The sequence below is a fragment of the Perognathus longimembris genome, chromosome 9 (assembly GCF_023159225.1).
Source record: "Perognathus longimembris pacificus isolate PPM17 chromosome 9, ASM2315922v1, whole genome shotgun sequence".
NCBI lineage: Eukaryota > Metazoa > Chordata > Mammalia > Rodentia > Heteromyidae > Perognathus > Perognathus longimembris.
Genome location: NC_063169.1, coordinates 26,146,744 through 26,172,819, shown reverse-complemented (window position 1 = coordinate 26,172,819; position 26,076 = coordinate 26,146,744). Strand labels below are relative to the sequence as shown.

Genomic DNA, 26,076 nt, shown 5'->3' with positions numbered 1-26,076 from the left:
CAACGGAACAGACTAGAACCTTAGGTTTCTGAAATCTGACAAGGAAGCCAAATTTGTAGTGTGGAAAAAAGTAGTCTCTTCAGTAATTGGTGTTGGGAAAACTGGAACCCAGGTTGTCACCATGCACTAATATTAACTCGAAGTGGATCAAAGGCCTGAACATCAGACCGGAAACTATTACAAGATGGAGCAGGAGAAATATTACAACTTATAGGCATAGGTAGGAATTCTTTGAAGAGTCCCATGGGCACAGAAAAATAGGAGAGAGACTTAACAAATGGGATTACATCAAAATTAAGTTCCTGGCCAGGTGCTGGATGCGCATGCCTATAATCCGAGCTACTCAGGAGGCTGAGATCTGAGGATTATGGTTCAAAGCTAGCTTAGGTAGGAAAGGCCATGAGAACACTAGCCTGAGCAAAAGAAGCGCAAAGACAATGCTTAGAACTGAATTCAAGCACCAGAACCAGTGACCCCCTCCCCTCCCCATAAGAAACTAAGGACACAGATGTTGTATACTAAGCTAGAGTCAGCCAACAGACTGGAGGAAAATCTTCACCAGCAATACAACCAACAAAAGCCAATTAAGGGCTGGGGATATAGCCTAGTGGCAAGAGTGCCTGCCTCGGATACACGAGGCCCTAGGTTCGATTCCCCAGCACCACATATACAGAAAACGGCCAGAAGCTGCGCAGTGGCTCAAGTGGCAGAGTGCTAGCCTTGAGCGGGAAGAAGCCAGGGACAGTGCTCAGGCCCTGAGTCCAAGGCCCAGGACTGACCAAAAAAAAAAAAAAAAAAAGCCAATTAAAAAATATACAAGGAGATAAAAAACCTAACACTCTCCCAAAAGTAATAAACTACTTAATAAATGGGCAAAGGAGCTTGAGACTTAGAAAATGTAAGAATGACAGAAAACTGAAATGCTCAACATTCCTGGCCATAAAGGAAATGAAAACCTAAACAACTCCGAGATTCTGATTCCATTTCACTCCACTTAGGCTGCCCAACATCAAGAATTTAAACAATAAATAATGGCAGGGATGTAAGGAAAAGGAACCATATTGAACTACTGGTTGGGATGTAAACTAGTATAAGTACTCTAGAAGAAGGTTGAGAGGATCTTCAAAAAACTAAATAGAGAACTTCCCTATGGTCCAGTCATACCACTCCCGGCATCTATCCAGATCACTACAAATCAGGATATGGTAAAGACATTTGCACACTCATGTCCACTGCTACACTACTGACAATAGTCGAGTTATGAAAGCAGCACTGATGAGTGGATTGATAAAATGTGGAATATACAGTGTGGAATTTTATTTATCCACTATAAAGAATAAGATTATCTAATGTGCAGGGAAATGGATGAACCTAGAACAAATCATGCTACGTGAGGTAAGTCAAGCTTAGAGAGACAAAGAGCACATGTTTTTTCTCATATGAAGAAGTTAGATTTATTTTTCAAATTTTTATTATCAAACTGATGTACAGAGAGGTTACAGTTTCATACGTTAGGCATTGGATACATTTCTTAAGAAGTTAGATTTAAAATACATTGAGGGGCCTGGGAACATACCTAGTGGCAAGAGTGCTTGCCTCATATACATGAAGCCCTAGGTTGATTCCCCAGCACCACATATACAGAAAATGGCCAGAGGTGGCGCTGTGGCTCAAGTGGCAGAGTGCTAGCCTTGAGCAAGAAGAAGCCAGGGACAGTGCTCAGGCCCTGACTCCAAGGCCCAGGACTGGCAAAAAAAAAAAAGAATAAGTAAATAAAATAAAATACACTGAGACATTATAAATCACAGGACTACAGGAATTCACACAGAAGCAGAATAAAGGAGGTTATCCTTAGGGAAGAAACACAAAAGTGTAACTTTTCTGAACATTTAAAATACTATTTATTGGAACAAACTCCAGGAAATGGAAATATCTTTTTTGTTGTTGTTGTTGGTGTTTATTTATGCTTTTTTTTCTTCTTCTGGGGTTAAAGAGGAGAAATGGAAGGAGGGAAGATGAACAAGTAAGTGCAATCATGCTATTCAATAAACACTATGTGGAAAATGACCTATATGACTTGCAGGAAAGGTTGGAAGAGGAAAACTAGAGGAAAGTAAAGGAAGGGGTGACCATGTCCAAAAAGAGAAATGTACTCATTACCCTATTTATGAAATGGGAGCCCTTCTGTACAATATACTAAAAATAACAAAATTATTTTTTTAAAAACCCAAATGAAACAAAAAACAGTGAAGAAAGGGTGAATTTTATGGATTATATATAAATAAACTTCCCTGTTTTGTTTTTGTTTTTAAAGAGCTGGGGCTTCCTAGGTTACAGAAGGTGGTTCTAAATTCCTTGTCACAAGCTAACTTCTTGCTTCATTCTCTGAAGGAATGGGGGACTGCAGGCTTGTGCTACTGCATGTACAAATACATATAAGCATCCTGGTAGGTGTATAAGCATCCTGGTAGGCATGATAATGGATATCTGCAATTTTAACCCTCTGGAAGTTGAGGCATAAAGGTAACTAATTTGAGAAGAAACTAGAATACATGTAAGACCCTATCCCACCAGCAAAAATATTTAAAATGAAGGAGAAGTGAAGGAGAATGAAAAGGGAATTCACTAGAAAATGTCAGATAAGAATACAGACTGCCACTTCCACATTGCACCTTAGGATTCAGCTGACCTAAGTATACATCACAAAAGACATTTGTTTCTACTCAAACTACCACAAAGGGATACTGCAGACCAAAGTGGGTTAGTATTCTCTACTTAATTCCAACTGAAATAAATCAGAAGAACACTTTATAGTCAAAACTGGTTTTAAGAGTCCAGAAGACTTTTGGCATGATACTTTTGTTAAGAAAGAAGGAATAAATCTTACTTTGTTCTTACAGAATGGAACAGAGATCTATATTTCAAAAGAGGTTCTCTCCCCAAAACATTTTCCCTAAGGTTACACTTTGTAATTCTTAGTAATATTTTTTTCAGATTAAAGATCAAAGTACTATTGAGGTAGGTAGAAGGATCAAAAATAAATTAATCACCTAGAATAAGAAGCTATCCAAGGGCTAGATAGCAAAATAGTGCCTAGAAAGTACTTTACCACAATTCTTTGTTACATTAGCTCAAATCATTTCACTTTTAGCAACTACTTGTTTCAAAAATTGTAAGACAGTTATTATACACAACTAATTTTAAGGAAACTTGCTAAGGAAGGACAATTAACCATACCTACATGCACATGCATGCACACCCACACACACGCACAAAACAATCCAAAGAGAGAATGGAAATCAACATCCTTAAAGCAGAGATAATAGACAAGAATATGACATTCTTACCTCTTGAAAAATACTTAGCGATGCTGATGAAGATGAACTATCAAAGCTATGAGCAATCCTATTGCACCAATTTAGTAGATCCCTTAAAAAAAAAAAAGATAAAAGAACATAGGTCAACCAGGTCTAGTGGTACTTGGGAGGCAGAAGCAGGACGATTGAGTTTGGGATAAGATAGTAAGACTTGGTCCTTAAAACAAAAACAAAGGAGTGGGCTAGGAATATGGCCTAGTGGTAAAGTGCTCGCCTCGTATACTTGAAGCCCTGGGTTCGATTCCTCAGCACCACATGTATGGAAAAAAGCTGGAAGTGGAGCTGTGGCTCAAGAGGTAGAGTGCTCTAGCCTTGAGCAAAAAGAAGCCAGGGACAGTGCTCAGGCCTCGAGTCCACGCCCTAGGACTGGCAACAAAAACAAAAAAACAAAACAAACAAACACACACAAAAAACCAAAGGAGTATATCTCAAGTGTTTTTGCTTAGCATGTGTTCATCCCTGAATTCAACCCCATGCCCCCCAAAATAATCCAAAAGCCCTCTAAAGACTATAGGCCCAAATTATTAATTTATTTCGAGCACTAAAGTTTAGGAGCACCTGACAGTAAGTGATCCTCACTACTTCATAAAAAAATGTATATAATGCTATTGTTTATTATTAAAGTTTTATATGGAGGGGTTTCATTTCATAAGCCAGGTAACAGGAATACAATCCATTTTGGACCATGCCACCCCAGCCTTTTGTTTCATTGTTTTTCTAACTTGGTTAAAAAAAAAAAAAAAGTGAATCATCCTCCTGACAACCAAGTGACCAACACTGTTACCTCCAGTCCATGCCAGACAAGTAAACAAATTAACAGGAGTTACCTATTCCTAAATTCCACTATTAAAATGAACTGCAATGGGGCTGGGAATATGGCTTAGCTATAGAGTGCTTGCCTTGCATACATGAAGCCCTGGGTTCGATTCCTCAGCACCACATAAACAAAAAAGGCCGGAAGTGGCACCGTGGCTCAAGTGGTAGACTGTTAAAATGAACTGCAAATGGAGAGCTGAGGAGGCACGAAACTCATGTAGAACAAAATTCAAGGCTTACTTAAAACCCCATATACCAAGAAAGATCATCAGTAAGTGAATGTTGGCAATTATTTCCAAGTTTGTGTTTTTTTTCATGAGACAGCATCTTGCTATTTATTTCAGGCTACCCTTAAAAATTGCTATGTTGCTTAGGCTGGCAGTAACTCTCAATTCTCTTTTGTTGGGCTCCCAAGAATTACAAGTATACACCATTAGACCTGCCAGCAAGTTTTTCTTTTCAACCAAAATACCATTACTTCTATCATGCCTTCCCTGTAAGTAACCATACATGTGAAAAAAGGATCTGACCTCTATGGAGGCAGCAACTCAGTTTAATTTCAAAATCTGATTTGTCATTAACCACTTGGATCTAGCTTATAATAACTTTCCAGTTAAGCTGGTCTTAAAATATGAACTAAAAACAATACATATTGGGAGAGGAAAGGGAAGGTGGGAGAAAAATGGAGGAGGTAAAACGTTTGAGAAGAAATGTACTTACTTATGTAGGTAACTGTAACCCCTCTGTACATAACCTTTACAATAAAATTAAATTAAAAACAATACATAGTCCAGTACCTTAGAGACAATTCTCTTCCCTCAAGGATTGGTCTTCCACTTTCTCTGGTGGTTGGTGAAACTTGCTGGGGTTCAACTTTGACAGTACTGTCACTCTCACAATGGTGCTTCTCTCCAGTAAGCTGGATATAAATGTCCAGCAGGTGATCAGCTGCTGCCAACAGACCTGGGTATCTATTTTGAAGAATCTGGTAAGAGAGAAGAGAAAAAGCAACAGATATAGTAGTGTATATGTGTGTCTCAAGGACTGAACTCAGAGTCTGGGTGCTGTCCCTGAACTTTTCATTTTGCTCAAGGCTAGAGCTCAACCACTAGTGCCCAGCTCTTCGATAGATTTTCCTGTCCAGGCTGACTTCAAACTGTAACTCTCAGATTTCAACCTAAGTAGCTAGGATTATATAAGCATGAACTTCCTGCACCTGGCAGGTATTATGATTTTTTATTTTTGATGTATGTGCTAGTCCTGGGACTTGCCAAGTTCTGGGAACTATCCGAGAACATTTCTGCTCAAGATGGCACTCTCGGGCTTGGAATATGGCCTAGTGGCAAGAGCGCTTGCCTCCTACACATGAAGCTCTCGGTTCGATTCCCCAGCACCACATATATGGAAAACGGCCAGAAGGGGTGCTGTGGCTCAGGTGGCAGAGTACAAGCCTTGAGCGGGAAGAAGCCAGGGACAATGCTCAGGCCCTGAGTCCAAGGCCCAGGAATGGCCAAAAAACAAAACAAAACAAACAAACAAAAAAAACTCAAGATGGCACTCTACCACTTGAGCCATGGCTCTACTTCTGGTGTTCTGGAGTCTCCTAGACTATCCTACCCAGGCTGGATCTTCAGATCTCAGACTCCTGAGTAGCTCGGATTTCAAGTGTGAGCCATTAGCACCTGGCAAAAGTACAGTGATTTTTTTTTTAAAGCACACAATGTTTACCCACTATACACAAACATCTGGGTTCCATTTTCTGTATTGAAGTGGGAGGGGAGTGTATAGACACTGAAGCTATGTCAATCAAAAAGTAGATTTCTTATAACAAGGCATTAGAAGCTCAGTCCAAGTTCTCAAGAGGCTGATGTCAGAAGATCACAGTTTGACTCAAACCAGGGTAGAAAATTACAATGGACTCCATTTCCAATGAACCAGCAAAAAATGCCTTACTCAAGGGGTAGCTCAAGTCATAGAATACTGTGACTCAAAATAGCCAAAAAGTTCAAGGTCATGAGTTTACATAAATAACTAGTCTATAGACATACACAATGAGGGATAAAATGGATTTCAGTATGAAAAATCTTACGCTTTTCTCAAAGCATAAGAACCTGTACTTTCATTTATCTCCATGTTCCAGTTATTCAAATGCTCTAACTCTTCATGTAGAACATAGTGTTATCTGGCAGTCTCACTATTTGTATTATATTCACTTCTACAGCTTAGGGAGAAGGTAAAAGGGTATTGAAGCAAGCAGACCATAAAAGTCTCATTCTAGGGCTGGGAATTGTCGTAGTGGTAGAGTGCTTGCCTAGCATGCATAAGCCCTGGGCTTAATTCCTCAGTACCAAATAAACAGAAAAGGCTGGAAACTGTGCTGTGGCTCATGTGGTAGTGATAGCCTTGAGCACAGAGAGGTACAGGGACAGAGCCCAAGGAATGCCAAAAAAAACCCCCAACCAACCCCAAAACAAAAACCACAAAAAACCACTCAATCTAAGGAATTCACTCACTAAAGAAGTCATCATGCACCATTGTAGATATCTCAAAAGCAATTTTAGTAATGTTATATAGCTTCACAGTCAAAAGCTAATTAGTAACATTATCAGGAAATGGCAAAATAAACGTGTTTAATACCACAGAACTCAGGGCCTTGGTGCTGTCCCTGAGCTTTCTTTTTGGCTCAAATTCTACAACTTGTGCTACAGCCTCATTTCTGACTTTTTGGTGGTTAATTGGAGGTCTTAGAGAATTTCATGCCCAGCTGGCTTCAAACTACTTCTGATTTCAGCTTCCTAAACAGCTAAGATCATAAGTATAAGCAAAATAACCTTCTAAAAGCTGATCATATTGAAAGAAGTTAATTCCAAGTGTTAAGTTTAAAAGCTAGAAAACAAAACTTAAGAGAAGCTGATATGAAAGGAAGTCAAGTTTACAGCACAAAGGATGATGTAGTCAGCTTTGCTTGGGAAACGTAGGGTGGTTTCAAGGGTGAGATATGTCAGGCCATAAGGAGCTGCTAGTGGGTATACCAGCAAAGGAAACAGGCATTTCAGACTCAAAATACATTTGTTTATTATTTTATAAGGAGGAAAAATCATTTTCTTTCGTTTGGTTTTGAGACAAGGTCTATTCAACTAGTTCAGGCTAGATCCTTCTGCCTCAGCCTTACATAGGAAATCATCTGACTATTATAAACACAAGAGCTTCAGGTCACAGGCATTTATTCAGAGGGCTATTACTGGATTTATTAATAAGTTTGGAAGCAAAAAAATGACAAGAGCTTTGTAAGGCTGGGCACTGGTTGCTTATGCCCATAATCCTAACTACTTAGGACTGAGACCTGAGGATCATAGTTCAAAGTCAGGTTGGGCAGAAAAGTATGTACAACTATTATCTCTAACCACTTCAAAGGAAAGTCAGAAATAGAAGGGTAGCTGAAGTAGTAAAGTACCAATATTGAGTAAAAAAGGAAAGCAACAGAATGAGGCCCAGACTCAAGCCCTAGTACTGGCACCAAACAAAAACAAAAACACAAACAAAAAAGTGCTTTGTAAAGTCAAGTATCTAGAGCATATTACATAAGCAAATAAGCAATCCTATTGCACTCCTGTGAGAGAAAATGACTGGTGCTCATAACAGGAATGAAAAGATGAGTTTGAGACATGGCCTTTACTTCAAAGACAAAATATGCTAAGAAAGAAAAGTTATCTTTACTCTTTCTATCCTTAATAAATCACACCTAAGAACAAATGTGGTAGCTCAACTCCTGCCCAGGTGCTTGGGGGGGAAGAGGTCAGGAGGACTAAAGAAAAAGGCCAGACTGGTGAAGAAGCTATCAAAGACCCTATCTCTACAAAAAATCTAGGCATAATAGATTTAAGTGCATACTAAATACTAAAGTATCTGTAGCAAAAGGAAAAGCTGTGCTATGAAAGACAATTCAACAAACCTAGGATTAATTACCGTGTGTTAGGCAGGCACTGAATAGGGGCTTAGCACACAAAAATGAGTACTACAGAAACAGTAAGATAAAGAAAAAGACAGGGCTGGGGATATAGCCTAGTGGCAAGAGTGCCTGCCTCGGATACACGAGGCCCTAGGTTCGATTCCCCAGCACCACATATACAGAAAACGGCCAGAAGCGGCGCTGTGGCTCAAGTGGCAGAGTGCTAGCCTTGAGCGGGAAGAAGCCAGGGACAGTGCTTAGGCCCTGAGTCCAAGGCCCAGGACTGGCCAAAAAAAAAAAAAAAAAAAAAAAAAAAAGAAAAAAGAAAAAGACACCTCAGAACCGAAACAGAGGTGAAAGAGAAACTCACAAATACCAAAAAAGCTTAAATCCAATAGATTATGATATAGTCCCCCCTTGCCCAATAATATTGTGAAACAAGTATCTTGAGAAACCTTTTCCTAAAAAGTATCTTTTAAAAACGCAGAAAAAATAATTGGGGTAAGAGTATAGTTCAATCCAACACATGTGTAGCACAGATTTGGCCCTTGGTTCAATCCAAGTAAAGCCAGAAAGAAAAAGGAATAGAAATTTTTAGGCAGACATGGTAGTGCACACCTTGTAATCCTAGACTTGGAAGGCAGGGACAGGAAGATAAACATACAAGGATACCCTAGGCTATACAACAAGAACCCTGTTTCTCAATAAACCAATGAGTGAAAAATTGGTTTGTCACGTAGTCTTCCAAAAAGAGCAAATATCCCCTTCCATATATGAGTGACTGACTGTAACAATGCTTTGTACTAAGATATTGTTAGGAAAGGCAAACCTTTGAGAGGGAAAAAGTAGAAAGGGAGATCAAGTTTGAGCATCATAAACAAGGAATCTCTCTTAACAACCTAGGATAACCAACAGTATGCAAAGCAATGCACAAAACAATTCCCCTCAATTCTTATTGACTCCTAGAAGAAAGTATGTGTTAAACTGTCAACTGAGAAAGACATTAGCAGCAAGTCAACCTTAGTAAAAAGAGCCTGTGAAGAAAACTAGAGAAATTTACATATGGTCTAATGATCTAAGAATTTTGGATATGGAGAATTACTGTTCGTATTACTCTTAACCTGGTTACATATAAAATGTCCTTTAGTACACCTGAATTTTTAGAGATGCATGCTGAAGTATTTATCGAAAAAATAAACAAGACAAAGTAATGTTAGCACATATAATTCACTTTCTATTTTCACAGATATCTAAAGTAATTCAGTGTTTTTAATGTGCTGCATTCTGACTACATCCCATCACACAAAGGTCAGATGTGGCATGTTCTACTTGTTGTGTCCTATAAGTGTTCAAAAACGTTTATATTCTATAGTATTTGGAATTTTGAGTTATCAAAGAAGGGACACTCAACTTGTATTTTTTTCTCTATTTTCATAATGAGAAGTTCTAATATTAATTTGTAATATCACATACCTCATTCAATTCTTTCTTATCCATATTATCCAAGTGAATTTTAGTCCAGTATTTGTCCAGCAAAGTAGCATGACTATTTAGTGGTTGATACCAATTTCCTCCAGAGCTCAAGAGTCTACATTTCAAAATAAGAATAAAAAAAGGACACAAAACTTTCAGTTTTAATCTTCATTTACAGTAGTTCCATCATATCCATGATCAATGCCAAGATCTACGGTGGATAACTGAAATCAGTGTTTTAGTCTATATTTTAACTTATACAGAGGTACCAATGATAAGAGTATAACTTACAAATGAGACACAGTGAAGAGGTTAACAACTGCAAATAAATCACAAACTGAGTGTGTGAACACAAACACATAATCTAAAACACTTGGGAGAGGCTCTGGCAGAAAGACTTCAAGTTCTAGGCCAGTCTAAGCTACAGAGAAAGAATTTGTCTAAAGATAGAAAGAGCAGTAACAACAAAAATCTAACTGTAGCAATATCCTGAAATGAAAGCTGTTACAACCTATAAATTACTAATTTTTGGAATATTCCCTTGAATATTTTGGGGGCTCACTGACCATTAAAAAACTAAAATCCTAGGATAGGAAATCAGAGAGGAGGGAAAGCACTGTAGACACGTGGTCATCATTTGTTGAACATATGAATAACACTCAGTCTCTTCTTGGTACTAGATACTGTTGGATTTGTAAAGCAGATGAAAAATAAAAGGCTCATGGTTCATTCCCCCAATTTACTCTTTTCTGAAAGCTTTAATCAAATTATTTTCAAGTCACTGCAAATGATTTCATGAGGTAAGAATTTCAAACTCATTTATCAGTGGCATGTTCTACCTTAAAGCACAAGTTGCTTATCCAAGGTCTACAGCACAATGTTTAACTTTACTGCCTTTTACCAAAATCTACTATACCTGAGATTATTAAAATTTTCCAGAGAAAGAATACATTAAATCTGTGTTTTGGACAAACTTCACATACATTATAAGCCATTAAAATCTCACTATAATTGTCCCCAAAGGAAGATGTAAGTATTTTGCTTTTGAAATGTATAAGGAAAAGAAAGTAATATGCCTTGCCAACTCAACTATGACTACAAATCACATCTCAAAGCTGAGTTCAAATTCTAGTATCAACTTTGTCTAATATTGTTCCATGATGTCCTAGAACTTTCTGGAAAATACATGAATCTAGCAGGGAGGAATTTCATTATCTCTATAAACACAATCAAGATCTACAAAAGAGGGCGGCTAGGAGTATAATTTAGTGGTAGAGTACCTGCCTACCAAACTTGAGGCTCTGAGTTCAAACCTTAGCACTAGAAACACAAACGTTAAGGATCTACAAAGGTGTTACTTCATTAACTCCAAACTCTACCTAGGAGTGAATGTTTACTAAAGTAAACACACATATGATACTAAAATTAAATGATCTAATTTCAATAGTGGACATTTTAAGAACTTGAAGAAACTACACAGAGATAGTGAGAAATAAAATTTCTGCTTTGTAAAATGTAGACCGACATATATTAAATTTACTTAGTCTTTATTCCTTTGTTCATGCTTACATTTAGTCATTTAAAAATTGTTATCAACATGTTTGCCATAATAATAGCCAGTATTAGTTGGATGCTTATTTTATTTTTTTTTGTCGGTCATGGGGCTTGAACTCTGGGTCTGGGTGCTCTCCCTGAGCTCTTCATCAGCTCAAGGCTAGTGCTCTACCACTTGAGTCACAGTGCCATTTCCGGTTTTCTGGTGGTTAATTGGAGATAAAAGTCCCACGGATTTTCTGCCTGGGCTAGGGCTGGCTTTTCTGCCTGTAATGGGGCTGGTCTTGAACCGTTATCCTCAGATCTTAGCCTCCTGAGTAGCTAGGATTACAGGCATGAGCCACTAGTGCCTAACTTGGATGCTTATTACATAGCTCTATACTGCCTAATTACTTCATTTATGATCTTTATAGACCTCATCAGGAATAATTAGCACCATCATCTTCAGGAGGGTAAGGTATACAGAGGTACATACATACTTACAAGTTAGGGCTGATTATTTTTGAAAACATTACATTTTCTACAATGTCTTACTCACTTTTAAATGGGGCGGGGGGACACCTCTTATTAAGTTAATAAAACATACCTCCTGGTTGCAAAGAACTGAAATCCAGGAGCCACTTTCAAATAGTCACCTTGGCCAGGAATCAAAAGTTCTCCATTCTCCAAGAGAGGGATCAGCACAGAAACCTAAATCATAAAGCCAGAACTTAACCAAACAATCTTTTCTCCAAATGATAGAAAAAACGCTAGAAGAAACTCTAGTGCTCACCATGCAAATTGGAGTCAAATGTAAGTTAAGAGTCCAAATACATGTTGAGTCACCTACATTCAAGCACTCCATATTCACTGAGTGCCTACTGTAACCAGAACCAACAAGACACAGGATATTAACAAGACTGGAGTCTTAAGGAAGGTGACAAGATCTGCAAACCACAAGTATGTATGTCACCAAAGTTGTTGGTGACAATGATCAAGGCTCTGAATCTGAACAGTGTTTTAGAAAACAGCCATGGAATTAATTCAAAAGTTTTTTTTTTAAAGAACTTGCTGAGTATTAAAAGTGTCAATAGCTAGATTTGCTGGGATAGAAACAGCATATATAACCCAAGCAAAATTAATTAAATGCATAAAAATGTACACACCTAGTAGTATGACATGAGAAATTCTGTTATGGTTGGGAAAAAGTATAATCATGAACAAGTAGAAAGGTTTAAGGTTTAGATGACAAGTCTGCTGGGCTAGGCCCAAAACTTGAAACCAAGTAGATTTCAATATTTTCCTCTGTGTAGTAATATGTGCAGGAACCTGAAATGTGTCTACTTAGGAGAAAAAGTAAAAAAGATACTAGTTAGGTAACTAAGGACCAACAGAAATAAAAATCAGAAGACCACTGTTAAGATAGAAAAGAGATAAATACAGAAAGGTATATTAGATTCAATGAGATAATATCTAGGTTGTGGTAGTAACTTAAGGGCAGAAAAGGCTATTCTAAGAAAGAATATCAACTGGAACATCTTGAACTTGCACTGGTAAGTTATTTATTATTTTTATTATTTTTAAGACAGGTGGCTGGCTACAATGCTGAAGTTTAGGCTCTTACTCCTGGATTCAAGTGATTTAACTAGTCCCCAAAGCACACACCACTATGGCATAGCTTATGTAGCTTTCATTCTTAGGTTGAATTAGACATTCAGTCATGGGATTTTAGAAGTTCACAGAGAAAAAGCTAAATTCAATAGGTGTGGCAGAGCACACCTATAATCTCACCATCTTTTCAAGAAGCACAGTAAGGAGGAAGATGGCTTGAGGTGGAAAATTAGCAAAACTTTTGTCAAAAGCCAATTGGGGCAGTGACTCATGCTTGTAATCCTAGTTTCTCAGAAACCAGATAAGGTTTCCCTGTTCAAAACCAGCAGGGCCACAAAAATCCTTAAGACTCCATTTCCAACTAACTAGCAAAAAAGCCAGGCTAAAGGCCTGGATCAAGTGGTAGAACTTTTTTTTTTTTTAAGCATTAAGGACAGCACAAGCAGATGAGAGATCCTATCTGAAAAACAAACTAAAGCAGAATGGGCCAAATAAATTCAGTGGTAGAGCATTTGCCTAGCAAGAATAAGTCCCTGAGTTCAAATTCTATTCCATAAAAAGAAGAAACAAATAACAAGAATATAATGGCAACATTAGAGTAGTTCAAAACATGAAACTGAAGAAAATCATCCCAAATGAGATCTGTAAAAGGTACTGTAAAATGGTAATAGGTTGGGACTAGAGTGTGCAGGCCTATGTTTAAAAGATGCATAAAAAAAAAAAAATGAGTGGAGTGCTAGCCTTGAGCCTGAAGAGCTCAGAGATAACGCCTAAGCACAGAGTTCAAGTCCCCATGGCTGAAAAAAAAAAAATAGAAAAGCTGGAACACTTGGTGTTCTATAGTACTATTTGTGTAAGAAAATCCATATTTACATGTTGATCTATATTTGAAAATACTTTGGACATAACTAGAAATGAGATACAACATAGTGGTAGTGATTGTCTTTGGAACTGGCTGATTGGTAAGACTTCTGTAGCCCAGTGTCATGAGGGACACCTGTAAACTCAGTACTCTGGAGGTTGAGGCAGCAAGAACACAAGTTCAAGGCCAGCTTGAGCTTTGTAGGGAAACCTCAGGGAACAGAAAATGATGCATTTCCCTATATTTGTACTTTCTGAATTTTTGCCAGGGATAAATTACCCGTTGGTAAAACTTAAAAAAAAACTCAAAAAAAAGAAAGAAAAGAAAAGAAAAAGAAAGAAAGAGGGAGGTGAAGGAGAGTAAAACTTAGCATATCTGTACTAGTTTCTTTAGCCAAAGGGTACTTTTGCAGGGTTTTCTTTTGCTTCTCTTTTCCTTTTCCCGACTTGTAACAACCTACCATAAAATTTGAGATTCCATCTCAACCAAGCAAATGCAGAGCAAGATGGTGCAAACAAGCGTGTCATCCTAAAAACACAGTCTGGACCAAAGTCCAAGCTGTCCAAGTCTAAGCACACAAAGAAAGTGACTGTAGATTGATTGATTATATGTGCTATTTTGTAGAAGGTTCAACAAGTTCATCTGCCTTATGTAATTTAGTTTCTTGGATAACTGGCTGGTTCTTATTTGATAGAGAATATATCCAAGCTGTCTGAGCTGTTTTCCTTTAGTAAGTATGACCACTTTCACAGGCTTTTCAAGAATAAGAATTGGCCTATACTATATACCAAGATTCTGCCTCAGAACAAAAACAAACATTGGATATGAATTTTGTTTGGTTTTTTGTCTTTTTTTGAGATGAGTCTCCTTATATAGCTCAGGTTGGCCTGAAATCTGCTTTGTATGCTAGACTGGCCTAGAACTCTGTTCCTCCTCTCCCAGCCTAAGTGAAGGAATATTAGGTGTGTAATTAGTGACATTGCATGTGGACACTGTTGATAAAGCAAAGATAATTAAATTCATAGACTCTAAGTTCAGAGCTAGTCTGTGAAAAAAAGCCAAGGGTCAAAGGGTAGATCACTGAGAGCTCATACCTGTAATCCTACCTACTCAAGAGGCTGAGATTTGAGGATTGGGGCTCAAACCCAGCTTGGGCAGCGAAGTCCACAACATTCCAACCAACCACCAGAAAACCAAAAATGGCCTTGTGGCTCATAGTAGAACACTAGCCCTGAGTGAAAAGGCTCAGGGACAGTGCTCAGGCTCTGATTTCAAGCCTCATGACCAACCAGGGAAGAAAAAAAAACCATCAGGCTGTGAACTTAAAGTCTATTAAAGCTAAAAAAAAAAAAAAAAAACAACAAGTAGGAGAGGAAGTGGAAGAAGGAGGCAAAGGTAGAAAAAGAAGGAAAAATATTTTCAAGCCAAGAGCTAATGGCTCACATTTTTAACCCTAGCAATTTAGGAGGCTACGGCCTAGAGAGTACAGATTCAAAGCAGAAAAGTCTGGTAGACTCTACCTGTAAACTACCCAGCAGAAAACATAGCTCAGGTGGTAGAACATATGAGCAATAAGCCAAGTGAGAGGGCAAGAGTTCAAATTCTGGAAGCAGACTTCCTCGACTACCCCCTAAAAATATTAGAGGTGACAATTTAACAATATGACATACCACATCTAAAGGAGCATAATCAATATCCTCCAGAAGAATCCAATGACCCTTTGTGGCTGCCTGTGTCAGGGTGCCAGGCTGCCACACAAACTCTCCAGGAACATCTGTGCAACGATACATCCCCAACAGCATCTGTAAAAGTAATTCATGAAACCACACACCTGAGTGACTAAGGCTATATCCTTAATTAAATCTGTTAAACTTCAATAGGAAAAAATAGGTTTAGTTTATACAGCTTTCAAAAAATATAAGCAAGAGCAGCAACTATGCTATATTCCATTAGCAGAAACATTTCAATGCCAATATGTATAAGCATGCCAACCACCAATACCTGCCATTCTTAATTACCTTACTATCAGTCTGATCACCAAGCTGGACTTTAAGAAGCTGAGGAGGCTGACTTCTACCAGTCATTGCGGCTAAGTATTCAACTAAGGAAGTTTTGCCACATCCAATTGGTCCTTCCAACAAGACAGCATGATGAGAAGCCACTGCCATAGCTAGGGTCTGAAGATTTTTGCAGACAGATTCAACCAACACGTAAGACCGAAGGGCCAGTTCCTGTTCACGTGAAGAACTCCTGTTATCTGCCTAAGGAGGCAAGTGAAAAATCAAAAGTATTTCAATAAGAGTCCTTCCCCCAAAGGACACAGTTATCTCCTATAATGTTTCCATCAACTTTACATAAATCTTAATGAATAAATTAGTAGTATTTAAGCTATAATAACAGGTTAAGGATCAGATTCTTTTCTTTCCACTTTGAAGAAAGGGAAGTCAGATTTGTAAACAAATTTAAGAAAAATAGCTTCCAAAATTTAAGATGCTAGGGCTGGAGGTGTGGCTCATATGATAGGATGTCCTGAGCTCAAATTCCACTACCACCACAGGGGGGAAAAAATGGGGACATGAAGGTGGGGTACAAGGATACACTCATCCCCACGCTTGAAGGTGGGGTACAGGAAACACTAAACCCTAAAGTTTGTGATTTTTATTTTCTTCTCTCCATGTTCTAGGACTTCATATCTAGATTAAGACAGAGCTGGGGGCATGGCTATAGTGGTACCTGCTAGCAAGTTTTGAGTCCCAGAGCTAGAATTCCAGTAATGAAAAAAAGAAAGAATAGTAATATAGGGACTGAATATGTAACTTAGTGGTACAATGTCTTCAGCATGCATGAGACTCTGGTTGAATCTAGTACACAGGCATACAAACATACTCACCCAAGAAAAAAGAGGAGATGTACCTTAATGAGACAAATGAGGAAACAGACACTTGAGAAGATGTATTATTAAATCAGTAGATTCCCACTCTCCAGGTATACTGGTTTAAGTCCTTGCCTATTTTTGTCTTGCATGGCAAGGATCAAATCCTAAGACTTGAACATGCCTGATAAGCACTCTACAACAGAGCTATATGTCCAGTCCTTAACCTTTAAAAAAATATACTTAAAATAATTTAGGTATAAAGTGACAATTGGAATTTGCTTCAAAATAATAAGGGAAACTGTACAGAAATATGAAGGAAGCATGTGGTCATGAATTGATAAGTGAGTGAAGCTGAATGCAGGAATTAATCACCAATCTTTTCTAATTTGGGATATACTTTCTATCTCTAAAAGCGAAAAGTAGTAACAGTGCATCCAATATGTTTAAAAGGCTTCAGTTTCACAGGAAGAGGAAGTTTTAGAGGCTAGTTGCACAAAAAATGTGAACATAGGGCTGGGAAAATGGCCTAGTGGTAGAGTGCTTGCCTCGTATACATGAAGCCCTGGGTTCGATTACTTAGCACCACATATATGGAAAAAGCCAGAAGTGGCACTATGGCTCAAGTGGTAGAGTGCTGGCCTTGAGCAAAAAAAAAAAAAAAAAAAAGCCAGGGACAGTGCTCAGGCCCTGAGTCCAAGCCCCAGGACTGGCAAAACAAACAAAAAAGTGAATACACATTAATGTACTCTTAACAGTAAATATTATGTGCAAATTACTATAACTATAATAATATAGTAATACACATAGTAGTAAAAGATCTTTTGAAAAAATAGGACAGCTAATGACTTTTCTATGGTGTTATCTGTTTTCAGTGCTAGTGATTAAACCCAGGATCTCATGCACTCTTATGAGTGAGCTACACACACAGCTCTATTATAAGAGGGCGTAATTTAAGAGGTCTTTAGTGTTGTTGTTTTTTTAAGACATTATAATTTTCCAAACATGGCTAAGGTTTGACCTCCTAAAGATAGGTAATGGCTGTTCCTGACATTTCCTCAGGGTTGTTGCTATCAGAAATTTAATAGTAAGCATATACATTCTGCACTTCTTCTTCCCTAGCAGATATATATCGCTTCTGAATACCAGTATTACCATTACATTCAGATCATTCCTTATTGTGTGTTTTTGCCAGTCCTGGGGCTTGAACTCAGGGCCTGGGCACTGTCCCTGAGTTTCTTTTGCAAAGCCAGCCCTCTACCACTTGAGCCATATATCATCACTTCTGTTTATGTGGTACTGAGGAATTGAACCTGGGGCTTTGTGCACGCCAGGCAAGCACTCTACCACTAAGCCACATTCCCAGCCTCCCTATGTTAACTAAAGCTTTAAAACTAATTTATCAGAATAGTGGTTACAGAATGGAGACATGGGATTGAAGGGCGTAGGAATGACAGATATATAGCTCTTTGTGACTGGAAGAAAGCACAAAGGACCCTGGAAGTTCCGGTTTCTTGGTACTGGTTACATAGACAGATATATTGTTTAAAAGTAATCACTGCACTAAAAACACATCCTCAATTTCCAGTACTATGGATTGAACCTAGGATCTCACTGATGCGAGACAAGTCGTCTATCACTTGAGCTACATTCCCAACCCTATGTTTGTGTTTTTAAGAAAGGTTTCAAGAACTTTGCTAGAGCTGGTCTTAGGCACACAGTTCTCCCTCTGATCTTTCAGTCTCTGCTGTCCAAGTAGAAAATTATAGATGTGAACCACCACACTCAGCCCTAAAAATATTTTTGACATGTATGTTTACCTCTCTTTCTCTCTTTAATTTTCCTCCATTAAAAAAAAAAAGTACTAGTCAGAAACTAATGGTTTAAATGACCCAAGATTTGTCAGAGGCTGGTGGCTAATGCCTGTAATCCTAGCTGAGATCTGAGGATTGTGGTTCAAAGCCAGCAGGGCAGGAAAGTCCATGAGAATCATATCTCCAATGAACCACCAGAAAACCAGAAGTAGTGCTTTGGCTCAAGTGGTAGGGCACTAGTCTTGAGCTAAAGAGAGCTGAAGGACAGCGAGCACCCAGGCACAGAGTCCAATCCTCACAACAGACCAAAAAAACAAAAAAAAAGAAAAAAAAAAAAAGACCCAAAATTTGTTCCAAGAGGAAAAGCAGGTGAATATGATCACAATGACAATCTATAAGCTTTGAGCATAGTATGGAGCCATATTCACAGTCTAGCTTCCCACACAATGGGCAAGGACAACACACTGATAGAAAAAGAAGTGAATAGGTGATAGAAAAAAAGCTGAATATGGTGGTGTCTAGCTATAATCGCAGTACTCAGGATTGCTGAGGCAGCAGGACCATGAGTTTAAAGCTATTTCCCAAGATTTTATTTAAAAAGCAGAGAAAAGAGGCTAGAAGTTATATATGTGCATAGCCCTACTTTTGGCACAAAACAGTCCAAGTGCCTCCAGGCAAGTTATCTAGCTTTGGCATTATGTTAATAAAAGATCACAGCATGTGCTACTTAATTTCATATGCTGTCCATATCAAGCAAACAAAAAGATGTAGGAGTTTTAAGTAAAAATTTTTTTTTCTGGTTTGGATTGTTTTAGCATTGCTATGAATCAAATTCAGGGACTCTCACACACTAAGTGCTTCACTCACCCTGAGCTATACACTCAAGACCTTAAAAGAGAATCTAAGTTGTTCTGGCTGGTCTCAAGCAGTCCATCTGCCTCAGTCTGCTGAATAGCTGAAGCTACAGATATGTATCACTGTGCCCAACACAGGTTAAGGCATCACTGGTTTCTAATTTCATATTAAACAGAAACAAAGGGAATACTAAGGAAGAGGGCTCAAAGTGAATTTCCCCATGACCAATTATAAATACAGAACAGCCATTTAGTAAATGCAATATGACTCACACACGATTCACAGTAGAGAGTATATCCCCATACTAAGGCCAACATACCTGCTCTCCAGAGGCTGGCAGCTGCCTGGGCAGCACCACACCACAAACAGCTGTCACTCTAGAGGAGAGGTCCGCTGACACCACATGTCCTTGTAAATACTGCAGTTCCTTCTCCTTACGCCAAAGGCAGGCTTCTGGATTAGCCAAAATTAAGGCCTTCTCTAAGTCCTGCAACTGGGCCTCTTCTAATAACCTGAGGGGAAAGGGTCTCATCAATTACTTTATAGCACAAAAAGCCCAGAGCAAGACCTCCATGAAACTCTTGCTTACCTCAACCTGAAATGGATCAATTCATCACTATTAAAAATCTTCTTCAGGAAAGATAACTTGTGCTCTTCATTCATACAAGTGACCAAAGCCAGACAACTAGCTGTGTACCTAGAAAAATAAACAAACTAAGCTTATCTGTAGTTGACTACTAAGAAAACTAGTCAATAAAAACAAGAGGAAATCTTAATTGTTACAACAAAGTTGTAATAAGTTGGAGGCTTGGCTCAAATGGCACCAGCTTAAGCAAAAAAGCCCAATGGGAATTTTAGGCCCTGAGGTTCAAGCCCTAGTACCAGCAAAAAAAAAAAAAAAACAAACAAAAAACCAAGAGTATGAAGTATAAATTAGGCATAAACTGACTGACAAAAACATGAATTGGGGTTGGAGGTGTGGCTCTGATGGTAGAGTGCCAGGCAACCAGCACAAGCATCAGATACCAAGTTCAAGTTCTGTCTTGGACAAAAAAAAAAAAAAAAAAAAAAAAATATATATATATATATAGTTTCACTCATATCTCATTTTTCTCTGTAGTAAAACATAACTAACCTTCTCAGGAATAAAAACAACAAATTAAAAATGTTTTGCTTGCCCTGTTCTCCCCTGACACAACCACATATAAGCCTCTACATCCCCCTCCACTAGAAGCACAGGAAAAGTCCAATAGCTACCCACCAGCGGACCAAGGTGTCATGGCTCCTGAGGAGAGGAACACAAACACTCCAGTCCCAGAGTTCCCGGAAAACAGACTGGTCTTGCTGCAAAAACTTGTAGGCTGCTTCCATTAGGTCCCGGAGTTTCATCCGCCTACGCCCATAGCGGACTGGATTAGCATCTGAACTCTCTAGAAAGAGTCTTTGAAAGACTGGATATGTGTCCTTGAAATATCGCAGGGCAAACCTTCAAGAAAAAAACAGAAAAGCACTTTCAATGGTTGGAAGCAATGATCTAAGACATGTATCTACATCACTTACAGAAACAATAGGGATAAAGTTATACAGTAGTAGAGTTGGTATTTAACTGAATCTTATGGGTTTTAAAACAGAATGTTATCTATGACATATTTACTCAACTGCAATGGTAAACAAAACCAAATTATCAGCCAGGCAGGTGGCTCATGCCTATAATCCAAGCTACTCAGGAATCTGAGATGGAGGGTCTGGGTTTGACCAACAGACAGAGAGACAGACAGACAGACAAACACACACATACAGAAAAAAAGAAATAAAGAATATATGCCCCAAAAGAGTGAAAAAGAAAGAAAGGGAGGAGAGGAAAAAAGAGGGGAATGAAGGAAAGAGGAAATGAGGAGGAAGGGTGATGGGAAGAGGAAGACAAAGATTGTAAAGAGAAAGGAATGGAAGCATGTCAACACTAAAATTTTCTTCATTTTCACTGCTCAATTTTCTTTTACAAAAATACCAAATCTCTTTCTTTCAAGAAGTTAATACTTAATTTTCTTCCTTTAAATGATTTCCTAGCTCCCTAAGAATTTGCTTGACACTTCTACTTCAGTACTTGATACACTGCATTGCTTGCAAATTGTGGCTTGAAATACAATTTAGCAGAAGACCTCTTCTTGGCTTGCACAAGGGTCTGAGTTCAACTTGGCACCCAATCAATAAATCAGCGTCCAAGCAGGCCCATAAATAAATGTTTTTTAAAAAAATAAGTGCTTACAAATGTGCCTCCAGGTCTGTATGTAGAGAAACCTACAAGGTATGATTTAAATGAGCTTAAAATTCAGACTACATGTAATGAATGAATGCATCCTACCAACAAGTATTAGTTAAAAGTAACCTTACATAGCAGAGATGGGAAATCTATCTTTTCTCTGCCAAGGGCCATTTGTATATTTTGAACATCATTCACGGGCTATATAAGATGATCAATACAGGCAGATGGTCTCACACAGCCATGAGAAGCATACAAGAGCCATCTGTCTGTCCTGTCATATATGAAATGATTTTGCAGGCCTCAGATAGCCCTGGGGCTGGAACCTCCTACTCTACAGTGCTAATTTGAGATGTAAAATTACCCATTTCTTAAAAATTAAAACTCCATCACATAACATCACCTACACATAATTTTTGCATTTATCATTTTTAGAACAAGGTAGAACAAAAATATTCTGCCTTGGAAAAATAAAAAGAAAAGGAAAGCAACTGCCTCATGCTCACTTAATAAGACCATAAAATTTGAAGTTTATAGGAAAACAGATATATCTCATCTATCACCTAAATGAGTACCAAAAATAAACCTACAGGGCTGGGAATATGGCCTAGTGGCAAGAGAGCTTGCCTCATATACATGAAGCCCTGGGTTCAATTCCCCAGTACCATATATATGGAAAACGGCCAGAAGTCACACTGTAGCTCAAGTGGCAGAGTGCTAGCCTTGAGCAAAAGGAAGCCAGGGACAGTGTTCAGGCCCTGAGCCCAAGGCCCAGAATGGCATAAATAAATAAATAAATAAACTTACAGCTTCTGACATAAAGGTTTAGAGGAAATTGGTGTGGGAGGGGTGGGGTGGAGGAGATGTGATAGCACAGCTTAATTTTACAAAGTAACTCTTTATCTCTGGCCCCAAAGCCATCATTTTTCTCTTCCCTCCTATGAAAACTATAGATCGCATGTCCACGTACGCTAACACATACTTACTTCATCAATGATAAAATAAGTAATAACAAGTCATAATAATCATCAATACTGGATATAAGAGACATTCTCACTAGTATTGTCACTTTAAAAACTTAGGACTGGGAATGTAGCTCAGTGGTAATGTGCTTGCCTAGCATGCATGAAGCCCTGGGTTTGATTCCTCAGCACCACATAAATAAACAAAAGCTAGAAATGGTGCTGTGGCTCAAGTGGTAGAGTGCTAGCCTTGAGCAAAAAGGGAAGCCAGGGACAGTGCTTAGGCCAAGTTCAAGCCCCAGGACTGGCAAAAAAAACAAAACAAAACAAAACAAAACAAAAAACTCCCAAACCCCCAAAACCCTCAATTTGATGTCTTTCTTGGCTATTCCACACAAGTCATATTTTACAATTAACTGTGATAAACACATTAGGATCCAGTTGTAACAGTACTTCTTACTATACTGATTTGAAGGGAGAGAGGTTCTAGAGACCAAACCCAGGGCTCACATGTTACACAACTGTTCGACTACTAAACTACATACCCACCACACACACACACACACACACACACACTGCTTTTTTTTGGATTAAAGGCACGAGCTACCATCACCCAGCTTTTGAACTCAAGAGCCTAGGCCTTGTCCTTGAGCCTCTTTGTGCTCAAAGCTAGTGCTCTACCACTTGAACCACAGTGCCACATCCAGCTCCTTCTGAATAGTTTATTGGAGATAAAAGAGTTTCATGAACTTTTCTGCCCAGGCTGGCTTTGAACCTTGACCCTCAGATCTCAGCCTCCTGAGTAGTTAGGATTACAGGTATGAGCCACTGGCACCCAGCTTCTTATTTTGTTTTAAATTTAGGGTCTTCCTCATTTTCCCAAGCTGATCTGGAACGCCCTATGTGGCCCAAATTGACCTAAACTCAAGATGTGTCCCCTGTCTCTGTTTCCCAACAATTTGGGAGAGGGCACTATTACACTCAACTCTTTACAACACTTCTACTTTAACGGCTCAATTACACCAACAAATAAGTCTCATTCATGTAACATGGACGCTGTAAAAGACTTCTGTCTTATCAATCTTTGAAAGAACGTAGGAAAATGTTCTAAGCCCATCCTGATGGCACATGCTTGTAATCCCAGAACATAGTAGGCACAGGCAGGAGGATAACAAGATCAAGATCAGCCTCCACTGCACAGTGAGGTATTATCTCAAAAAATACAAGCAAATAAAATAAAAACTTAAGGTATAAGGGGCATGGGGCATGGCTCAAGTAGAGTACTTGCCTAGTAATTGGAAGCTCCTGAGTTCAAACTCCATGATTGTTTAAAAAATAATAATTCACCTGGGCATCTACCCTAAACATCATGAGCCAGGATATGACAAGGACACTGGCACATCCATGTACACTGCTGTACTATTCACAATAGCCAAGATATGGAAACAGCCCAGATGTCCCGCAATAGATGAGTGGATCAAAAAACGTGGTTACCTATACACATAGTAAAATAATGTCCTCTACAGGGAAATGGATAGAAATAGAACTAATCACGTTACATGAGGTAAAGCCAAGCTCAGAGACAAATGGCACATGTTCTCTCTGATATGTGGGAATCAGATCTAAAATGTACTGGGATATGATGAATTATACAGGATTCTAGATACACACAGTGAGGCCAAAAGAGGATATTCTTAGGAGAGAAACACCAAGGTGAAATGACTAAGTACCTCTTTATGTTTATATAAAATAATATACATACTGAAAAGAACTCAAAAATATGGAAACAATAGACTTTCTTTTCCAGATTTTAGTTTTTGATGATTCTGTCTACCTTATGTATTGTTTATTCATGTATGGTGTATACAAGTATGGTGGATTACCATATATATGTGATATATGTCTTTGGGAGGGTGGGGAGAAGGGCAAAGAACTGGAGGGAAAATGGATGAAAAAGTGCAACAGAGAAGCTCACTCATTGGACACTGATGAGCTATACAACTCATAGGTGGAAACAAGAGGGAGGGACTGGAAGTGAGGGAATAGAAGACACTATACAAAAGGAAATGTACTCATTACCTGACTCATGTAATTGTAAACCCTCTGTACATTCACTCTATAATAAAGTAAGTTAATTAAAAAGAAATTAGTAAAACCATCTCTGAACTGAGGGAGATAAATGAATTCCACTGTGATTATTTTTATAATACAATTTTATTTATATCTATCCTTTCCGTATTTCCCTTCTAAGCTTGGACTCTTCTTTACTTACGGAGAAGGAATTTGTTATATATTATACTATTGAGACAAGGCATCTATACTAAGGTCAGAATGGTCTGAAACTCAAGACCACCCTATGTTTGCTTAGGATGACAGAATGTTGGGTTAAGAGGAATGAGCTACCAAACCAAGCTTGAGAGAAGACTTTAGCGTCTTCAAAAGAAATGTGAATATGTGAATAAAACTGCTACTCACGGGAGTACATCAGGATGGCTACCAACAAGTTTGCTCATGGATACACAGAGACGTTCATGAAGATCATGATTGACTTGGCCTCCAGTTTTAATGGCTTCAGCATTCCTTTCCAGCAAATCCAAAAGGAGAGGGCGCAGCTGGCGGCCAACCAACATAGTACAGTCCTTATCCAGGAACAACTCTGCTAAAGTATTCAGGATACTCTGACGATCTTGAGTTGTCCACACCTAAAAAAAGTAACACAAAATGACTATGTAAATAATATTCATTTGTATTGATGGGAAGACTGGAGAAGAGTTCTAGCTTGGAATCAAAATATTTCACTTCTGCTGGGTACCTACCATTGTAGCTACAATGGCCACATATAGACTCTTTGAGAGCCTTCTTGATTTATTATTTCAGCTGATATAATTTTCCTTCACCACACAAACTTTCTTTTAATATAGTTTGTCAAGCAAATTGGTGAGAAATGAATCTTCTCACCTTCTGCAAGTGAAAAATAACTTTATTTTGTATTTATTTCTGAAAGATCTTTTTACCATTTGAAAACAAAATTTAGATTTAGTTTGAGGAGTTTATTTCAAAGATACTGCCTCATTGTGTTGCTTAGGGTAAGAAGTCATCTTTCCCCTCTATAATGTTACTGTTTCTCTTAGAGCCCATACCAGGCTTAAATTCAAGAGGTTCAGCTCTGTCCCTTAGCTTTTTTGTGTAGGCTGTTGGTATACCACTTGAGTCACAGCTCAACTTCTGGCTTTTTGTTGGTTAATTGGAAATACAATACTCACAGACTTTTCTGCCCAGTCTGTTTTTGAACTGAGACTCTCAGAGCTTAGCCTCCTGAGTTGCTAGGATTATAGGCATAAGCCACCAGTGCCCAGCCTCTAGTGTATTTTAAGACATTACCCCCCCACCCCCCGACCGTCAGTCTTGGGTCTTGAACTCTGGGCCTGAGCTCTGTCCTTGGGCTTCTTTTGCTCAAGGCTAGTGCTCTACCACTTGAGCCACAGTACCACTTGTAGCTTCTCTGAGTAGTTTATTAGAGACAGTCTCATGGACTCTCCTGCCCTGGCTGGCTTTGAACTGAGGTCCACAGATCTCAGCCTCCTGAACAGCTAGGATTACAGCCACCAGCACCAGGCAATTACATTTCTTTTTGAGGCAAGGACTGACTATATACCAATGGCTTGTCCTTGAACTTGCATCCTTCTACCTGA

General features: G+C 38.6%; 1 protein-coding gene across 3 annotated transcripts in view; it reads right to left on the bottom strand.

Moving 5' to 3' along the window:
* The window catches only part of Mdn1 (midasin AAA ATPase 1), a 156,119-nt gene that overhangs the window by 124,902 nt on the left and 5,141 nt on the right, over nucleotides 1–26,076 (bottom strand). For all 3 annotated transcript variants that reach the window (XM_048353838.1, XM_048353839.1, XM_048353840.1), the window contains exons 2-11: nucleotides 24,860–25,086; nucleotides 20,424–20,648; nucleotides 19,752–19,859; nucleotides 19,482–19,674; nucleotides 15,640–15,882; nucleotides 15,292–15,423; nucleotides 11,756–11,859; nucleotides 9,616–9,730; nucleotides 4,991–5,178; nucleotides 3,348–3,429 (exon numbers count right to left, since the gene is read on the bottom strand). In XM_048353838.1, the coding sequence (XP_048209795.1) occupies nucleotides 3,348–3,429; nucleotides 4,991–5,178; nucleotides 9,616–9,730; nucleotides 11,756–11,859; nucleotides 15,292–15,423; nucleotides 15,640–15,882; nucleotides 19,482–19,674; nucleotides 19,752–19,859; nucleotides 20,424–20,648; nucleotides 24,860–25,086 (1,617 nt within the window). The remainder of the gene's footprint in view (nucleotides 1–3,347; nucleotides 3,430–4,990; nucleotides 5,179–9,615; nucleotides 9,731–11,755; nucleotides 11,860–15,291; nucleotides 15,424–15,639; nucleotides 15,883–19,481; nucleotides 19,675–19,751; nucleotides 19,860–20,423; nucleotides 20,649–24,859; nucleotides 25,087–26,076) is intronic.